At 37.5% G+C, this 20587-nt stretch overlaps 1 protein-coding gene across 1 annotated transcript in view; it reads left to right on the plus strand.

Moving 5' to 3' along the window:
* The window catches only part of ABI3BP (ABI family member 3 binding protein), a 216198-nt gene that overhangs the window by 159758 nt on the left and 35853 nt on the right, over nt 1–20587 (plus strand). The window contains exons 47-52 of the mRNA XM_087818121.1: nt 4438–4497; nt 5079–5126; nt 5932–6012; nt 8102–8176; nt 12404–12469; nt 14417–14491. Coding sequence (XP_087674247.1) covers nt 4438–4497; nt 5079–5126; nt 5932–6012; nt 8102–8176; nt 12404–12469; nt 14417–14491 — 405 coding nt within the window. The remainder of the gene's footprint in view (nt 1–4437; nt 4498–5078; nt 5127–5931; nt 6013–8101; nt 8177–12403; nt 12470–14416; nt 14492–20587) is intronic.

A 20587-nucleotide genomic window follows, 5' to 3' on the forward strand; every position in this document is an offset into this window, starting at 1 on the left:
GAGCCAAATGCATTCTGTTGCACTCTGCTGCAATGAAACATGAGAGCCGATGGATGGGAGGTCAATATTTCGCTTATGTTCACATACCATTTTGTATCATACATGACATGACCATTTCAAATGTTTCCTAAGAGTTATCTAAGTGCTCATATAGTAAGCTACTGATACAATCAAAAGGCAGAGACTTGTTCCAAAAAACAAAGGTAAAGTACATATGTATTTAATACATACTGGTATCCTAGAGAAATAGATGCTCTGTAAAAGTCTACAAATGTAAAATGTAGTGCTGAAATCAGGACAGAGTTATGCTTTATCACAATGTTTATCTCAATTTATACTGAGAGAGATCAGAGGTAACAAACTTGAATTTTTAGACCTGTATCAAATAAGTCAGTCTAGGATATGCTGTGTAGCTTTTCCATTCCATAGATTCCAGGCATAACACAGGTTTCATCCAGTTAGACCTTTAGAAAATATCTTCCAACCTCTTAGTTGAATTATCTACAGTATGTAATGAGAATCTAGATGAATGGAGCCCACACACTGTGTCCAGAACCAGGAAACTGGCTTTTCTTTGTATCTGCCTTAGAAGAATGCTTTCTAATTCAGAGCTAAGGACTTGCCCTGATGTCTGGCTCAGCAGAGCTCTGCCTTCTTTGTAGATTTGTGTCTACACCAAGTGCTGTCCTGGCTTTGTGATGACTGGCCCACAGGTTTTTGGATAGACCTCAGTCACAGAGCAAACCAGGAAGAAAATCTAGATTCCCACAAGCTATCCAATCCTCACAAATGTTCTGTGTAGCTAAACTACTCTCTCTGGTCAGTTCTAATTTGCAGTCACCCTGCAGCATATTTGCAGTTAGGAAGTAAGGGAGTAATGCTGAAATGCCTTTGGAGTTGGAATTGCTAGGACCTAGACAATGACTGAATGATTGAAAGAGGGATGACACTGCAGGGAGGAGTAAAGGCTTGTGTTTGTATATCCTGCTTTTGCAGGGCCGGTAGGACTTTCAAGTGGAAATACCTAACGAGGTGGAAATGTATTCCGGGATATCTAAACAGAAGTCAAGATTTTGGGTGTAGATTTGGGAGTTACCTTTCTAGAAGGTTCTTAAATCTTATGAGTGGATGACATCATCCAGGTGAAAGTACAGACTGAGAAAATAAGAGGTCAGAGGTCAAATCCTTGAGCAACTCAGTTATATGTATAAGGAGTGGGCAGAGTAGGAGTGGCCAGCAGGTCTGAGAGAAGCAGGAAAGCTGGAGCCAGGAGGCGAGGCCGGGAGGCCTCGGAAGTGCTGCTGGACTTGACAGTTCAGGTGCACAAACCTGTATCGGAAAACCAAGGGCTGACGCTTCGGAATTCAGCAATTTTCAGGTTTTAGAAAGATGAAACAGCACATACACCATTGATAACAAGCATATCAATGTGTCTGCCATGAGAAGTATGAAGGGTCATACTACACAGGACGAATAAAAACTGTAAATAAGTCAGTTCTAGTTAGGTTTTGCTGTTTTGAGGTGGGGTTTTTTAGTTGTTGTTTTTGGGGTTTTTTTTTGGTGTGTTTTATTTTTGTTTTTGAAGTTTTCTTTTCAGGGCATTTTGGACTTCAGAGCTATGGATGAGGAATTTTGGGTCCGTGGTTTAGGTCAGGGCGGTGGAAACTGGACCACAGTGAATAAAGAAGGTGCCACTGAGAGACCAGGAAGCGCAGTCAGAGGGTTTTGATGAAAAAAATGACAGCAAGGGAGGGATGGTGTGAAAAGAAGCCATGTCGGAATGATTTTTTAATTTTTTTTTTTTAAGATATTGGGGCATTTGAGCCATTTTATAAGTAGAGGGGAAGAAACTTATGGATAAATGGAAATGTGGACTAATGGAGAAAAAATAAGATAACAGAAATAATGGAAAGTAATAGGCCCCAGAAGAGATGGGAGGGAGAGTGGCCCAAGAATCCAGGTTAAGGTTAGAGAGTGGCTTCCAAAAGGGCAGGAGACCTGCTTGCTCTCAGGCTGGACCTAAGGGTCCAAGGCTATAAAGGAATAGAGTGCTGGAGGTGTAAAGGGTGTGTACTCTATGTGTATTACTCTGCCAAAGGATCAGTCTCTTTGTAGCCTGTCACAGGAGTAAACCTTATTGCAGGCTTCATATTTCACCATCTTTATCAAGGAGCAACACATTGATCCTCTCCCCTGGCAAAACATCCATGCACACTCATTTTCATTTGTCCGTATTAGACATTTCACTCATAAATGTCTTGTGTTAGTCTTCAGAGCAGTGCGCTCTATTAAAAAAGATAGTTAATTTCATTGATTGGTTCATTAATATATGTGGTAAGTTGGTTAATATAATTGAGTCTAAAATATAATAATGGTAAATAGTCTTATAAGAAAATAAAAAATGCCTTCTCAAAAAAATTATTATTATTTACATTGTTTCCCCCAGCATGGGAGATTTAGGTTTCGGGAATCATGCTCTTATTTAATTTAATGCACAGAGGCATGCCACATAGGGAACAGGAAAAACAAGAAAAACTCACATTTCTGCTGCAACTGACCAAGCAAGAGAATGATTCATAACCCTTTCCTGTGAATATTTCTTTTTTTTGTTTGTTTGTTTGTTTTTTTCCAATGGTTTTAGCTGCTTTAGAAAGCCTGCTATGGCAGTTTATTAAATTATCACTTGATGGTTACAAAGTGCCAATTGTAGCTGCAGGAATCCACATTACCCCAGCCTAAATTCCTCAGTCGACTAAAGCAGGCAGCGAGTAATGTATTTACAGTATGGTGGATTTATTGGTTGCACATTTCTTCTGTTTCTCCTTTCCTAATCCCAGCTCCTCTCTGTGTAGTCTAGCACTGTAACCAATTAAGTTATTTATAAACTACTGGCGCTTTGCATAGTCGTGACCTTCACAGACCCAAATCAAAGTGCCTTCTCCTTCACCCTCCAGATAAACATTTAGTTTGATTTACAACTGGAAATTCCTCATATTTCACCATTTGAATTCCCCAAAATGCTACATAGCAAAGGTGAAACATTCACTGTTGTGATGGGTTTTCTCTAACTTTGTTGACCACTAATCTTTTTGAAGTCCCTTTTTCCTTCCAAAAAAAAAAAAAAAATCCAGATTTCCAAATTCCCCTGGATCATTGAAGTTCTAAATGAGTCAAGTTTCTTTTCAATGTACCAAATTCCACAACTGCAATTTCACTGGGACTTAGTGGCCTGGACTAAGAACAGATGTGATAGGTACCTTAAATATGATCCCCCAAAGCAATAAAAAGAATGTTTGTTTTATATAACCTATTTTTATACTAATGGTAAAGTGATGCTTGGCCACCTGGTATGAAAGTTCCTTCACCTTTCTCTGAGGCAGAGTTCTAGCCTGAATTCTAATTATTTTCCCCAGCATCATAGAAGGTGCAAGAAAATTACACTGCCCACCAAAGGAACCCTGGTATTTATGAAATCTTCAGGGTTGCAGGAAAACCTTTCAGTGAGAGAGTAGGGCTGAGAAGGGGAAACTGAGTCATTACCTTGCTCTTGGAGGAAGACTTTGCCATAGAAATCCAGTGCTAGCAATAGGCAACCCCCCCTGAAATTGGCCCCAAATGAGAAACAAGGTATCAAATTCTCAGCCTACTGTTTTATTTTGCCAAAATAGAGCTGACTACAGGCATTAAAAAATATACTGGATGTCAGAGACTGAAAATAAATAGGTTTATTGTTTAGCTGACATTTTTGTTTTGTTTTCATATCCTCACATGTCAGGAGGCCCTGCGACACCTAACATACCAGAAGCCACATCCCTATGACGAAAATGGCCTCAGTTTTCTAGTATTTACTATGTAACAAGCAGTCCACCAACTTTTCACCTGGTATCTTCTAATAAGTGCTGGTTTCTTTCGCTTTGATTTTCCCCCATAAAAACTGTTAGTGTCTTTTAGAATAAGACTTTGTTCTTCTCTTAGATATTCAAGAATTTTGCCTTCCTGGCCGTTTCCGTCAATTTGGGGACCATCTGTGCCCTTTCTCTGAGATAACGTGTCTTCTGCTGCTCCTGCTGACATTTTAGCAGGAATATCAAATGGCCCCCAACCCCTTCAGGCCCCTCACCGACTTTCTGTTTGGAAGTCAACTTGGGGGAGACCTGCCTTCTTATGTTCAGTTACATGAGTTATTTCCTCCCGCCCCCCCCCAAGGGAGGCTTCACCTGTGACCAGCCCTGTTTTGCTCCCACTAGAACCTTTCCTAGACACTTTCCCATTTTCAATGCCATTTTCCCATTTTGAAAAGAACTGTGTCTTGTCAGCTTGGTGGCAGTCACTGTGAAAGTGTGTTTGCTTCGCTCTTGCTTTCCAGGATTTCTGTCTGTGGGTGGTTTCAGTCCAGGAGTGACAGAGTACACGGTGTCTCTAACCTTTTCCTTCCAGGTCCCGGAGACGTGCTCCGTCCCCACAAACCAGACCACGAAGTCTCTCAGAGCGAACCTGGTAAATGAACCATTTTATTTTTCCAATTAAGAGGTATATTTTTCAAATATCTTCTTGAGGTACATATTTTTTTTAATGATCGTGATGTGGAAGAAGTTGGAAGGTATGGGTATAAAATGTGTATTTCGTTTGGGGAAGGGTTAGCCACATAATCTGTTTGAATTTTTCCCTGGTTAACACTAGGGAGTAACGAGTAATTATTTTATCTTTCCTGGAAGTGTTTTTGTTGAATAGGAGATCGTGCTAAAATTCTAAGACCTAATTATTAACTGAGCCAACCATTTTCATCTTCTTTCCAAGTGTAAATATAACTACATTCCAACTGTGGGTGTACTTTTAAATAAAATACGTAGGAGCCTACTCAAAATTTCCTTAAAGTGACAGTGAATGCAAACTTTAAAGCTTTAATTAAACTAAGTTGCCTGGGTGACATCTAATATATAGAATTTTCTCATATTTGTTACGGTTCCTAGAGAATGTTTAAATGATCAAATGGATGCATGTAGAAACACAGAAACTATTTTTATTTCACCAGATAGTAATTCTCATGAATATGTTTCTTTGGTTTGCTTTTGGTCTAGTTCTGCAGCCTGTTACCTTTAGAATTGATCTGCCAGAGACAACAATAGGTAATGGTTTTCCCATATTGACCAACTCTAATTGTTTTCTTTGCCACCAACAGGATTACAGGTCTTTCTCAAATGATCATATTGAAACATCATTTCTTCTCAAACCATTTCATAATTTCATTCTCATTATTACTCTGTCCAAAATAGAAAAATAATAGTTTCACTGTTGTAAAAGCTTTGCTCTGAAGACCAGCTTCAGACAGCTCGTTACCAAGTCCATCATCATCTGCCTCACTCATCTCCATGTTCCAAGTGACCCCACCTTGCTGGTGCCCCTCCACTTCACATTTTCTGCTGGTTTAATGGTTCTCAGCTGTAGTGCTGTGATACACTAGCAAATTGTGAAAGGTACTGGTAAGGAATTATCATTAATATTGGTTGAAATACTGAAATTTGCCAATGATTTATTTTAAAAAATAAACGAGCAGACTTGAGATGATGGTAGCAAACACAAGGATGACATCCGCGCTCGTTTTGTAATCCTGTGTGCTGTCTCGGGTGGGAGAGTCACAGCTGACAGACCCGGGGCCATGTCTGGCCCATTCCCATCTTACGGGGTGTGGTCATGGAGTGTGTCAAGCATTGAATGTCATTTATTATCTATCCTAGTGGGAAAAAACAGTTGAGAACCATTATTCCAATATTCCAGCCATTTTCCTAAAGGTTCTGTGCACAATTCACTTTCTTCTCCATGACTCAATATTTTCCTATTTTTGTTTCAAATGAAGGAATCTTATGTAATATTCTGGTCTGGCGCTGGCTTTTGAATGTAGAGATCGAAAACCTTGGTGCTTATGTTTTGCAGCTCCTTTAGAGACCCGAGGCAGCCCTTTTATTCCTATGATTTCACCAGGTCCTGGTCAAGAGGAACTACAGACCACTCTGGGTAAATTTTGTTTTGATATTTCAGCCCAATGAGGACCCACCTCTTAGGGATTGCCCTTAAAGGAGCCATATGTACATTGTGCTCATGGGTTGTTTCCAAGCAATAGAGGGTCTCTTTTTACCATCACAAAAATCTCCATTTCACTTGATTCTTTTACATTAATTGTATATTTGTCCTAATAATGTGATTTTTAATATGAAATGAGAATGTTGTAAAGCATCTTGACAAAATTTCAAGTATTCTGAAAAGCAGAATGTTCCCAAAGTGTATCAATAATATATTTTTTTATTGCTTTTTTTGTATTTGAAAGTACACTTGGGAAGAAAAATTGCATCTAGTGTTTCATGGGTACTAAGTACGGTGCTAAGCAATAGGAGTTTCAAAATAAAACTCTTTTAAAGATTGGTCCTTACCCTGGAGAGCTCTCCCTCTAATATGAAGACAAGATTCAGTGATATTGGTGCTTCCTGATTGCCATTCAATATGCTACATGTATTTTTTAACTTAAGTCACTTAACAACTTTGTAAGGTAGGCTCTATTACTTGCCCCATTTTACAGATTAGAAAATTGAGGCATAGAGAGATTTAAAATTTTGACCAAGTCACACAGCTAATGTCAGAGCCAGATTGGAACCCACACACTAAGTCACCAGAGTTTTTGGGAGTCACCCCAGTGTTATATTTTACAGTGAGTGTGACAGAGAAATGAGCAACATGCTGAACAAGCAAACTGCCAGCAGGCATCAGGGAAGGCTTCACAGAGGAGGTGACATTTATACTGGGTCTACAAATTGGAGTGACAGTTGAAGTTAAAAATGCAAATGTCCTTTCAGGTTAAAGACAGATGGGAATAAGGCACAGACAGGGCAGAGATTGGTGGCCAAACTAAAGTGGTGAGCATGTAGGTCACATGGAGAAATGCTGATGGATGAGTCAGGACAGTTGTTTGGGATGAGCTCTGGCCCTGCTTTCGGGAGTTCATCGTGTGGGAAATCCCAGTTTGCCTGACTCTTGGCTGAAAATGAATCAGAAAACAAGTGTTCCCAGCTTGTGATTTCTGGCTCCTTTGCCCTGTCCATGCTACATCACACATGGCTGTGTTTAAATTAGTGGCCTTATTTTTCTCCCCTCGTCCCTTTTCAAATAAACTCATCTTTCATGTATGGCTGCTGAAATGAACTTACTGGTCACATTTTTAAGTAAAATTGTTTTGGAGAAAAAATTAAAAACTGAATGAGAAACATACCCCGATTACCAAATATTCATCTATTGTAGTCTAAGCCCACAAGGTCAAGATCACCCATGATCGTGAAATCAAAAGTACTTTCAAGAACCACTGCCAGATAGGCTAATTATCTAACTTCCACTCCCTATTTTTTTAATGTATCTTGGTTTATTGAAGCAAGAACCATCACCTGCCTTCATCTCAAGTGTCTCTCTTGTGAGCAGAATCCAGATTATAAAGCAGAGCAGAAAAAAAGATGACAGTGTATTATTTGCACCAAGTATTTCCTTGGATCCAGTGCGTGCCAAAGTGAACAGCATAATTTTCCATGTCTGCATGATGTTGTAATGAATCCAAGATAATATTGAGGGTGGAACTATTGCCATACTTATTTTTTTTGTTTTGTCAGGAGAAATGTATCTGTATCAGTAAACATAACCTTTGCTTTTCACATAAGGATAATAAAAGAATATTTATTATGTGGTGTCAATACACATCTTTTCATCTGACCTACTTCTTTTCCCCCTCACCTAAATAACTTGTGGGGTGTATGGAATAGGGAAAAGATGTGAAGGCAGTTAGGAGGCACATCCAGGTATCACCACTTCCAGCATCATGAAACAAACCCTGAGCTAAAAGCCTCTGATAATCATTAAAATAATTAGTGCAAGAAGAAGGAAAATATAATGAATGAGAATTATTAAAATGTATCATTAACTTTGAATTATTATGATTACTGGGCATACTTACAAATGCAATTTACCCTTTTATTATCACTTGGGGCAGTAGAGAGTGGGTTTTTTTGCTATGTTCATAATGATAATTATTTAAAGCAAGCCATCTTACTATGCTTTTCCCCAGCAGAAACAGACCAATCCACCCAAGAACCCTTCACAACTAAGATCCCACGAGCAACTGAATTGGCAAAGACAACTCAGGGTAATGCTATTTCCCCACCTCTGGATACTAACTTTTCTTTTTTCATTTTTAATTGGGAAATAAAATTTTTTTACAGAATGTCATTTCTCATCACAGTGAGTTACTTGATTTTTTTTTATTTAATAGGTGAATGACATTGGCTAAATATGAATATCCATAAGACTATCAGTGAAGGCAGGGAAGACAATTTCCTTAGTTAGAGCTTTGTTTTTGAATGTATGGCCGACCACTCGTTGCTGATAACTAACAATGAAAGCTTTCTTTTTTTATTTCCTGATTGACCTTCATTTGCCTCATTTTGTACATCTGAGAAATAAGAACCTTTATTACCTTTCCTCCCTCCGCCCTCCTCTTCCTCTCTTTCTCTCTTTCTCTCTTTTTTCTTTCTGTGTCTCATCTCCCCAACTCAATGGACACATCGATACTGTGGCCTGAGAAAGGAAGCTAGTAAGAAAAATTCATTTTTAAACAGAACTTAACATTTAAATTTCCAGCAAAGTTTTCTCTGGAATGTCCTTCTTTAATTTCTTTCTTTCTTTCTACATTTTGGGAAGTAAACTCACCTACATAAACCTTTCTCTCATCTTCATGCTCTTGGGAGGATATTTTTTATCCTACCTGGGTTATAACCATTGCAGATTTCCAGTATTTTCGTGTTTTCTTTCTGTCTTTTTTTTCCTAAAGGACCCCTTTTGCCCATCTCTACCTCTTTCATATGGAAGGAAGCCCAGAAAACAAAAGCAAACTTTTTTCAAGGAGTTGACTTATTTTATTCATTGTCAGTTATAATTTAGGAGGGAGTGTTTAGTGGAAGAAACTTGAAATAAGAGGAAATGATAACAAAAGAAATCTAATTTATGGTATACATTTTCTAGTAAGTAGAGCAGTACATGCTTATTCAATAAATGTGACTGTGAATGCTATGACGTAGGACAATTCTTGTAAATTTTCTAAATCTTTTCTTGTTTGGTTTAATTTTTTATTATGTTTTAAAAGTTTATTTTATTATGTACTTTATCACCTTCATATTTATTCACTTATTTTTATTTATAAATCCACACAAAAGCCTAATACAATGACAGCCCTCCCAGATCCTCATTAATAACATGTTCAATCATGTTACATTCATATTCCACCCTCATTTTTTTGCATGTTTGTTTGTTTATGGTTTTGCAAACCTCTTTAATGTCTGGCCTAATAGAAGATAGCTGGATTCTCATAATCAAGCACATCAATTTTTTGTAGCAAAATCTATACACCTACTTACAATAAGCAGGATAAATAAAGACTATTCAGCTTAGGTTGCCAAATGAGAAAGTTTTCAGCTTTTTAGAGCTTTGTAAGTTTCAGAATTGAGGATGAAAGATCATAGGGCTGTTCTTTGCTTTTGCATTTTCTTACTTTAATGGGAATATCAATATTGTGTCACCATTACCAGTGTCTGTGGAAATTTTACCAAATTCCTTCTGGAACATGGTTTTATTACATAGAAGTTTCACAGGTGATTAGATGTATGTCCAGGATCTGATATTAGATGAATTGTCTTAACATATTTATATAATATACTCTATTCTAATTATTTTCTTAAGCCTTAACTGCACTGCCTTAGGAGACACACTTTTCTGGACTGTGCCAAGGGTCTTGAGAGTGGGCTCACCAGAGATTCATTTGCATGAGGTGACAAAGGACATCCTAGGAAAGAACCCATCTGAGGGATGAGAGTGGCATCCACACCCTGGCCCAACCCAACACCCCTGCCTGGGGGTAGAGAGTCAACTTCAGTAAAGTCACGCTGTGTGTCACTAGGAGCACCTTGGCCCGGTCCTCATAAACGCATGCCTGGGCTCTGCAGAAGGGGAGGTCGATCGCCTGTTCTGTTCTGGATGTGCTTTGTCATGTTTTGTTTGTAACAGCAAGCATTAGGGGCGTGGGCAGCTCACAGCAATGTGATAAGGTGCTGTAGGGGTGACGCTGTTCCTCTTGATCTCTGCACTCTGCCCACGCACATACCGTGACCTGCCAGCCCCTCAACCACAGGCCCAAGTGCTTGGAAGAAGCTGCAGCACCTCTTCTACGTGGCACCCTTGCTCCACTGTCCACTGAGACAGTTCCCTGAAGCACTCGACAGCCCTGAAGTACTCAGGCTCTCCTGCTTTGCCTTCTCATCTCACCCAGAGTAGAAATCCACTGGGCCAGGGCCGTTGGGGGAATATTTTCCTTATGTTACTCCCTTCAGCCCCTGACGCTTACCACACCCAGGGAAAGTTGAAGACTCCCCCCTCCCTCTACTGGGCAGAACATACATCACTCAAGGTGTTTCTCCTATAATCCCTGTTTGTTCAGTTTAGATGTTATCTTCACACCTTCATACAGTATTTTTAATGTTTGTTTTACATAGACTTTTATAAAACTATTCAGATACGAAGCCATCTTTAAAAATTATTTTTATTATTGGTCACAAAATACTACAATGATTACACGGTCACAAAACTCCTTTGTCTTTTTTGTTTGTTTAAAATTGAAACCCTGGAGTAGCTTTCTCAGGACCATGGGTTATTTGGCGATGAGCTATCTGACTAACTCACAGCCTAAACTTAAGTTACATTTCAGCTCTTTTATAGAAGTTTTTTCTAGATTTAAGTAGAGACTATGGAAAAATAAAAAATTCTGATCATGTGGCTTTGAAATAATATAGTGCTGATTATTTTTGTGCTCTAAGTCTCTTATCTGTCTAAAATTTTAAATTTATATTCCTTCTAAAATGAGATAAGAACCATGATCATTGTAGTTCTTTAAGTGAAAGTAATCTTACACAGAAGAAATTAACATGAAAAGCTGAAATATGTTGAATTGACAGAGATTTCTATCACTCTCAAAGAAAATTAAAAACAAAACAAAACATTGGCTAACCATCATCACGCATTGTAGGATGTGTGTGAATTCATATTTTATAACATCAGTACCTCTGTTCACTCTAGTTGTTACACTTCGAAAGGCCCACACTGAATCCACAGAGAATTTCAGTGTGTGTCTGCTGTTTTTGGCCTGAAGTATGGCAAAATTCTGCTCATCAGTCCACATTGGAAGCTTATAAATGAGCTACATTATAATCTGTTTTACAGGTGTATTTTTTTTAACTCGTTAGGCAAGGCACTGCTGATTTATGGTTACATAAAAACCCACTCAAGATGTGAACCAAACCAACGTAAAGCTGTAATTTACTTATAAATTTACAAAAAATTTTCTATCCAGTCTTAGCTAAAGCATTACCAAGAAATTTGGAGTTAGGAGGCAGTGTGCTGTGTCGAGAGGGTAGGGGAGGGAAGGGAAGAATGGACAAATCTAGGATGAACACATACTTTAAAACCTTAGGAAGAAAAAACATTTCAGCTGGGGTTCTCATGAATTCGTCTGTTTACAGTGGTCACTCATTTTTTAATTTATTCAACAAGCCTTAATAGGAGTCCTCACTGTGCCAGGCCCTAGAGTACAGGAGGAGGAAGTGACGAGCAGATGTGTTGGTCCCAGAGCTGAGTTCTGAGTTCTTGCTCCTTGCTCTCCCTCTCTTGATGGGCAGGACCCCAGAGGTTATGTTCTCTCATCCTAAAGCTGGAATAGATGGCACTAGGTATTTCTTCATTTCAAGATTCATGAGTTAAGACATTTGCATAGAGATCACATGTTTTTACTCTTTTCTTCTTACCTACCTCAAAATATTTTACTTTTTGCCTTTAAGATTACTTGTCCTTTTTTTTTTTTTTTGGCAAAATAATATTTCATGGTGACTACCTAATTGAGTGATGGATATGTGGACAGACAGATGGACACATGGATGATGGATGGATGGATGGATGGATGGATAAATGGATAAATGGATAAATGGATAAATGGATAAATGGTCGGCTGCCTTACATGTTTACCATGTTAAGCAACCATCTGGTAAAATAAATGCCCTTGAAAAACATGGACTATATGATGACATCATTAACACACATTATAAATGGCCTACCTCATTCTGACAATGTGCATTTTAACATCTAGTCATGAATATTTTCACTTGTTTTGTTTTCCTTTAGCATCAGTGCTGTAATGGATAATTGGAGGTTGCAGAATGTTTTTTCTACTTCCTTGCAAAGTATACAAGTTAGTGGTCCCTAGGATGCTAAATTTCTATTGAGTGGGCTTTGAATGTTGTATATTAAACATGAAGCATTTCCTCTGTTTCAGCACCACACAGATTGTACACTACTCCTATGAGGCCCAGAATACCCTACAAACCACACCTCAGACCTGGTAAGTTGTTTCTCTTTCTGATGACCTGCACAATCAGTACACCTGAGAAGGTATAAAAAGTACTGAAACAGATGCACCAAAAGAGAACTATACATTTAAATTGAAATTAAGGACATAGAGAAATTCTGATCCTTGCAGATAAGTGGAAAGGTAATGATGAATCCTTGGAATTGACAAGATTTGACTGAGGTTTTTAAGGAGGGTCAAATTCAGAGACCACTATGGAACTTGATCAATATAAAATTATTATTTTTTAATAATATGTTTTTATTGATTTCCAGAGAGAGGAAGGAAGAGGGAGAGTTACAAATATCAGTGATAAGAGAGAATCATTGGGCAGCTGCCTCCTGCATTGCAATCTCGTACTGGGGATTGAGCCCGAAATCCAGGCATGTGCCCTGACCAGGAATTGAACTATGACCTCCTAGTTCATGAGTTGACGCTCAACCATTAAGCTGCACTGGCCAGGCTAAAATTATTTTTTAAATAGTATTTGTGCATAAGAGGGGACCACACACACACTCTCACCTTCAGTTTTTCATGCTAATTATAGGTAGCATTAGCATTCTCTGTGACACATTACTTGCTTTCAAATGTTATTTATCGTATAAGAAAAGATAGTCTCTCCAGCATAAAAGACTCTTGTTCTGGGAGAATATTTTTACTTGATTCCTTCTGATGATAAAAAACACACACCCATTTTACAGGTTGTAAACAGCAAAAATAAAGTGATAATTAAACATTGGAAAATACAAAATTCTGCAGAGGTTCTAGGATCTCCCTTACTGGAGCTTTTCAGGGAAGAGTGAATTGGAGGGTTGATCTGGTCCACATAAATCACTTCTATGCTAAAGCACAAGTTGGACCAAAGACTGGTGTTTTCTGCCCTTTTTCTACTAAAAGCTTTCTAAAAGTCTCAAAGTTTCTAAAAGTCTTCCTGAAGTTCTAAATGATGAAACTGGCTTATAAATTAATGTTCTTGGTTAACATCTCTCCAGGCACATGGAAGAAAGAACGAATAATTTTTTCTATTCTTTGGTTTATGGAAAGCCCGTAAATTTTGGAGTAATCCTCCAAATCCTAAAGGTAGTTAGGCGCAGAAGTCTTTTATAAACAAATATATCTCCATGTGACTTGTATCATGATAGCTGTTGAGGACTGGTTATATTAAATGTTTCTACAAAATAATGAATAGTAGCAATTATGGCTAACATGGACTGCGTGTGTGCCATGGGTCCTGTTAGGTAGAGTTGAGGAAGCTAAGACATGAGAGCTAGGAGGTAGATTCAGAGTCAAGCAATCAGGCTCCAGTGCTTACTCTCCTGACCACAATACACTTAGTGCTTTTCCTTAAAGAGTCTTCTAAGCGAAGGATGAGATAGGTGACTTCTTAAAGTTTTGGTAATGCTATGACTGTCAACAGAACAGGAGAGAAATTTCAATGGTTTTATTACATTTCTGTGTTCAATGATGGACTTTTGCCAGGATTATTACCAAGGAGCATCTGTACCTAGAGACTCATGCAAAAGAACCATCAATTTACAAGTGATGAATTAAGGCCTTGACAAATAAATACACTTCAAGTTTTGGGTTTTTATTGGCATAGGTAGTTCTGATTGTTCGTCAGTTCCATTTTGGAATGTATCTAGTGCTTATAAATAAAGCAAGATATTTCCCATTTAGAAATATAAATTCCTTTGCCAGTTTTTTTCTTTTAAGCCCAGTGATCACATTAGATTACAAATGCAGGTCTCTACTTCCAAATACAAGCCTATGATTTTTATACCAGAATTGTGGTTTCTATATTCTGAACAATACTTTTTGGTAAGCCATCATTTTTTTATTGCCTGGTTAAATGATTTACAATTCTCTGGGAAGTTTTGTTTTCCTTGGCAGAAAATTTTTATAAGAAAATGTCTGAACTGTTTCTTTTCCACTTTATTGTAGTTCTAAATAGGACAACTACAAGACCTGGTAGACCCAGACCCAGTGGGACACCCAAAGGGAATGGAATGGGAACAGGTAATGATAACAAATTTATTTACCTTTGATGCTACCAAGACTATAAATGTTTTCATTTAATTTTTATGCTTTTGTTGAATTCTCACTTTAGTTTCTTTTTTACCAGTTTTGGAAGTTCTTAGCTTAACAGGAATTGAAAACTATAATGCATTCCAAAATCAAAGCTTCATATGTCTCTGAAAACATTAAAGAAGAATTTATCATTTTTCTAAATCCAGTTCATTAAATTAGCTACCATACATAGTCTTGATTCTTTAAAAGATCCTGACTAAATATGAATTATTGAATTAAAATATCAACATAGCTATTTTCCTTAATTTCAAAACACTTTCCATACACAAACTTGGTCTTTGAGACTGAAATCACTTGTTTTTCAAGTTTATAATTTCACAAAATACCATTATAATTTTTAAAAGACCTAAATCTGTTAGAAACTGGAATATAATATTTAAATAAGAGAAATTGGAAGTTGATCATCCTTGTTATAGTTCTATTAATGTTTCCAAATTATACAGTTTAATTAAATGCCATTGCCCTAATCTAGTCAGATCTATGGGAGTAGACATGATACAGATAACTCGGACAATGATCTGATAAAAGTCCAAACTCCCAACTCACTAGGGGATAAATGATAGTTCCAATCTCTTAATATGGGATTGCATTATTCCCTTGTAATAGTTTTTAAATAGTACAAAATTTGTGCTTGTTTATGTAAAAAAGCATGAAAATTAGAATTTATTTAATGATATATATTTAATCAACCCATGATAGTTTCCTAATGAGAAAGAGATGTGAATAATATCTGAAGATATTCAGTATAAAAATTTAGATTTGTTTTAGAATACCATTTTTGTACTAGGTAATTATAGTGTCTGAAGTTCTAGGAATTCACTTCCCTTCAAACTAAGTAATGAGACAACTGCTGTAAATTCCTGACACATGAAAAGTAAGAAAGGGTTCTGGTATCTATTTGTGCTCAGCTGCTCCTTTTATTCTTCACAACAGTCAGATTAGGCAATGCATAGCCTCTCAAATTGACATAAACAATCTGGCTCTAAACAGAGCCAACTTTTGAATATTCAAAGTAACTCCTTCAAGTTTGTCTAAGTAAAAATAGAAGAAAGCATTCATGTCAACAAAATAAATGAAAGAACAGCTAGCTATGATCAAACTTGAAAGTCTTCAACCTTCAGTAAAATCAAGCATTGATTCTCACTAGGAAAATGCTAAATGTTCTTCTGAGGGAAACAGAATCATTATATTTTAGTTTATAAGCAATATAAACATTTGTTTTCAGAACCACTTGTAACACAAACTTACATATATTACCCTCTTGTGTAGATTAAGTCAACTATGTAATAATTAATTCATCTAACTCAGCCTTGGATGATCTCTTATCAGGGGTTCTTCAATTTAATTAGTTGGTTGCTGGTAGAAAAGGGCTGGTGGGCACAGGTAGACAAAGCTGAGCTCACTCTTTTCCCTATCCTTGCTCCACCTCCATCCTCAACAAAACTGTGTTGCTCCTATTCTTTGTTCTAATGTCTGTCTATTGGGATTTCCCTTCAGGGAAAGACTTGCTGCCCACCTGCAGGGAATGAGGTCAACAGATAGCACCCAACTGTCAGCTCCTTCCAGGTCAGCCTCTCAAGATTTGAGTGGTACATTTCCATGTTCACCACAATAATACATAACAACCAAATGACATTTACCTCAGGAATACAAGGTTGACTCAACATTCAAACAAATTAGTGTAATTTACCACATTAACAGAACAAAGGAGAAAAATCATATGATTATCTCAATAAATATAAAAAACTATTAGGCAAACTTCAAAATTTATTCATGATGAACTCTCTCAGAAAACTAGGACTAGAAAGAATTTTTCTCACTGATAAAGGGCATCTGTGAAAAACCTACAGTTAACATTATACTTAATAGTGAAAGTCGAAATATTTTCCTACTAACATCAAGAACACAAGCAAGGATTTCTATTTTTACCACTTTTGTTGAAAATAGTGGAGTATGTAGCCAATGCAATAAGTCAAGAAAAGAAATATGTAGTATAAAAATTGGGAATCACAGGTGACATCATTTAGCATTTTACAAAAGGAAAATTTAACAGCTCTCAGACTATTTGCCTAGGGAATAATGTTTTTTAAAAATTGATAAGAAAAAGAATGTTTAAAATATATTTTTTCCAGATTATATGCTTACATGAGTTTACCTTTCTTTGATTCTGCATAGTTTTGATCTGATTTGTTTACAGAAATGCAGGTATTCACATTAAGGTTATTTTCTTCTATGACTCAGTCCCATTTTCTCATCCACACTCACTTCTAGCCTCCATTGAGTCTTAATGAGATAGCATTTCTTTGTCTACTGATTCCTTATCCAACTTTCACATCTTACCTAGAATATTTATATTTATTATCCATCTCACATTTTTCTATAGTTTTTTTTGCTGAAATTTTCAGCCCAGAAACTTTACAATAAAAAAAAAAAAAAAAATCAGTTGATAAAGGAAGTGTTCAGGATTTATAGGAAATATTCTTCATGGTCTGAGGTCTCTTAAGGTTGTGTCCTTGAAAGACTAAAGAAGAAAGATTCTAAGGCCTCAAAACTATCAACCTTTGATTATTTGGGCCTCTCTAAAACTTTTGCAATGATTCCATAAACTGCAGAAATCCTTAAACCATCTTGAGCCAAGTGTCATATTTCATAACATTATTACAGATATTTATCTTGCTTTATGTGCATTCCATACCCATATGCACAAATATTTCTCTACCTCAAAGTTAGAAAGTTGCCTGAAAGAGGTTGAGGTTTTAGGTAGATTATTGTTCCAGCATCTCTTTTTTCATGGTTTCTAGAGCTGTGTCTCGGCTTAACTGATGTGTTCTACATATTATAACCAACTTCAGGGATGCAACAAGCATGCATTAGATCAGGGGATCTCATAAACTACAGCCCCACAGGCCAAATCCAGCTCACTGTTTACTTTTGTAAACAAAGAGTTACTGAAACATAGCTTGCTTTCACAATGCAATGGCAGAGTTGAATAGTTGTGACAGACATGTGGCCCACAAAGCTGAAAATATTTACTGTCTGACCCTTGACAAAAAGTTTGCCATCCCTGTGCTAGACAATCTCTCAACTTTCTCCCTACATAAGAAAGCTATTAAGTTATGTAGCTATTATTTCATTCAACCACCATTTATTGAAGGCCCATTATGTGCCAGGCAAAGTGTAATTTGGAAACCACCTTGGCACATGTAGTTTGGAAGGTATGTTCAATACCTGAACCCTAGACTCCCTTCTCTACATCCTAATGAGGTGTACTTCACTGCCCCCACATGGAGCTTGGCAACCAGAACCCAGACTCCTGTGTGAGGAATGTGTTTGAGGTGTGACTAAATATTCCAGTCTGTTGGCTGATCACCCTGAATTTTTAGCTGGGTGTTAGGATTTGGAGAAAAGGGTGAGGAAAGCAATTATCCATAAATACCAACCCTTTATGGTTACAGGAAATGAGTCTCTGATACATTTGGAAATTGATGTCCAGTTTATGATGTTTCTTTGCAAATTTTTTGTTACCATGGTTAAAAATACCTGAATTATTACTTCAGTTTTGACAATAAATTCCTAAAAGGTGAACTATGTAAATCCAGAAATTTTTGGAGAACTCTGGCCATTGGGGGCTCACAGTGAAAATCAAGTGTTGGTATTTCCAAAGCCAACTCCGCACTTGAGAAAATATGTGGATTAATCCTGCCTGAGGGAAAAAGAATTCAGGTCACAGCCTGGGCCAGAGTGGTTGATGATGTGCCAATTCCTGAGGATTCTTTCTCTGCAGTATCTCTCCTACTGGCTTCCTCCTTTCCCTCCCATTTCCTCTCAGCTACCTTTGGTCTTCACTTGCTCTCCTCTGATTCAGGGAAACAGAAGTTCACTGGTCTCCAGCTTCTGTGCTCACACTGCTACCTATCTGACATGCAAACCACAGCTAGGTGGAGGCAAGGCCCAAACTGGAGTTCAGCCTCCTGTCCCCAGCTCAGTGCTCTCCCTGAGCCCCATGGCTGCCTCTCTCAGGGCTTTACCAACGTTCCTATCTACTACCAGCTTTTATCTTTTACAGGCTAGAGAAAGTCCAGTTTAGCAGCTGACACTTTATTGATTTGGATATTTACATGTAAGGACCATAAGAGCATGATGTTTCTGCCTCTATACAGAAAGTAATAAAAAATGGCTTCTTTATGCTGATTTCTCCCTTAATTAAAAAAGGAGCCAGGGGAGTTTATATCTATGGTCTTATTCATAAAGCAGTCCTGCAGAATTTTGAATTCTCTCCTAGGTTTCCAGTTCACCAGCCCATGGCTTGGTGGATCCAGCATGTGCTTGCTGAGGTCTGCCGTCAGCCTTGCATTATATTATTCTGAGACCCACACACCGGTGGCATGGTGGTGTACACGTGTGTGCCAGTCATGGCCATGGAGCCCTCCCTCACACAGTGGTGGCACGTTAAACCACCAAAAAGACAGAGTATAAGGCTCTAGAGTCGTTATAAGGAATAAGAGAAGGAAGAAAATGACACAAGAAAGATAGCACTTGACTATCCCACTTAGGACATAGAGATAGGCTTAGGAGCCGGGCACATGTGCATCTGAATCCCATCATTTCTATCTGTGAGTCCTTGGGCAAGTGCTTCATCTCCCCTTGCCTTGGGCTTCGTCAACCATGGGACCTGGGTGGTATCTCCCACACAGAGGCTTAGATGGATCAAACCAGGTAATGAACATGTAAGGTGCTTACACAGCATCGAATCAAAATACTTTGATTTTTTAAGTGGTTATTGGTGATTTTTATTCTTTTTTAAAATTTATCTTTATCGTTGGAAATGTTACAAATGTCTCCCTTTTTTCCCCCATTGCCCCCGTCCTCCCCCTCCTCCCCTAGGCCCTCACTGCACTATTGTCTGTGTCCTTGGGCTTTGCATATATGCATACAAATTCTTTGGTTAATCTATTTCCAACCACCCCTCCCCACATCTCTCTGAGATTTGTCAGTCTGTTCCATGCTTCCATGTCTCTGGATCTATTTTGTTTGTCAGTTTATTTTGTTCATTAGGTTTCACATATAAGTGAGATCATGTGATACTTTGATTTTTTAAGGTAAGAAAATTTTGGAGAAAGGCTGTGAAGGAGAAAACTGAAGGCACACACAGCCTACTAGCCCTCTACAGTATATATGATACATTTTTTACCCTTGAACAATAGTGGTAAATCAAATCTCACCAAGCCAGGTCATCCCAGTGACACAGATGGAAGTATTTTCCATTCCCTGTGCTGTGCCCAGAGCAACCACCCGCATGAATCATTTCCCTGGCCCGTTACCACTGACAGTGGGGCACAGGATGAAGACCAATGAGCCATTTGTTTTCACCATGCCTGTGGGGTTAGCCACAAAATAGTCATTGACCCCAGAAACATTTTTTTTCCTACCACAAATTAGCAACAGTTAGTTCATGGCTCCATATAAATGTGCACCATGATTTTATATATTATCTTTTACTCAAGCAGCAGAGTATGAACAATAATATTTGGGTTAATAAATTAATGTTAATCATTATTATAATGTTAACAATTTTAATAATGCTAATAATATATAATGTTAATTATAACATTAATACTAATTATATTAATTTATAATACAGTAATTATAATTAATATTTTCATAAATTAATGTGGGATTATCATCTAATTTTTTACTTGCAAAACTTCTGTTGTACAATTAACTTAATGAGATGTGGTTTGGGTTGTGTTCGTCATTGTCAATGTACTAACTAGTATATTAATTAAATGTTCTTATTTTTTAGTATGTGAATTACTATAAAATCCTGAGAGTATGGATTCTTCTTTTAGGATGAGCCATTATATCCAACAGGATATTTACGTTTTAGATCTAAATATATGTTTCTATTCATTCTTAATGAAGACTGTCAGCCACATCAGGGAAGATTATTTTTATAATGTAAAAGAAGAAGAAGAATTTTAAAAGGATGAAACCTAAATTGGTTTTCTCTACCCATAGGATAGC

This window comes from Miniopterus natalensis, chromosome 6, assembly GCF_054644295.1.
Source record: "Miniopterus natalensis isolate mMinNat1 chromosome 6, mMinNat1.hap1, whole genome shotgun sequence".
Taxonomy (NCBI): Eukaryota; Metazoa; Chordata; class Mammalia; order Chiroptera; family Miniopteridae; genus Miniopterus; species Miniopterus natalensis.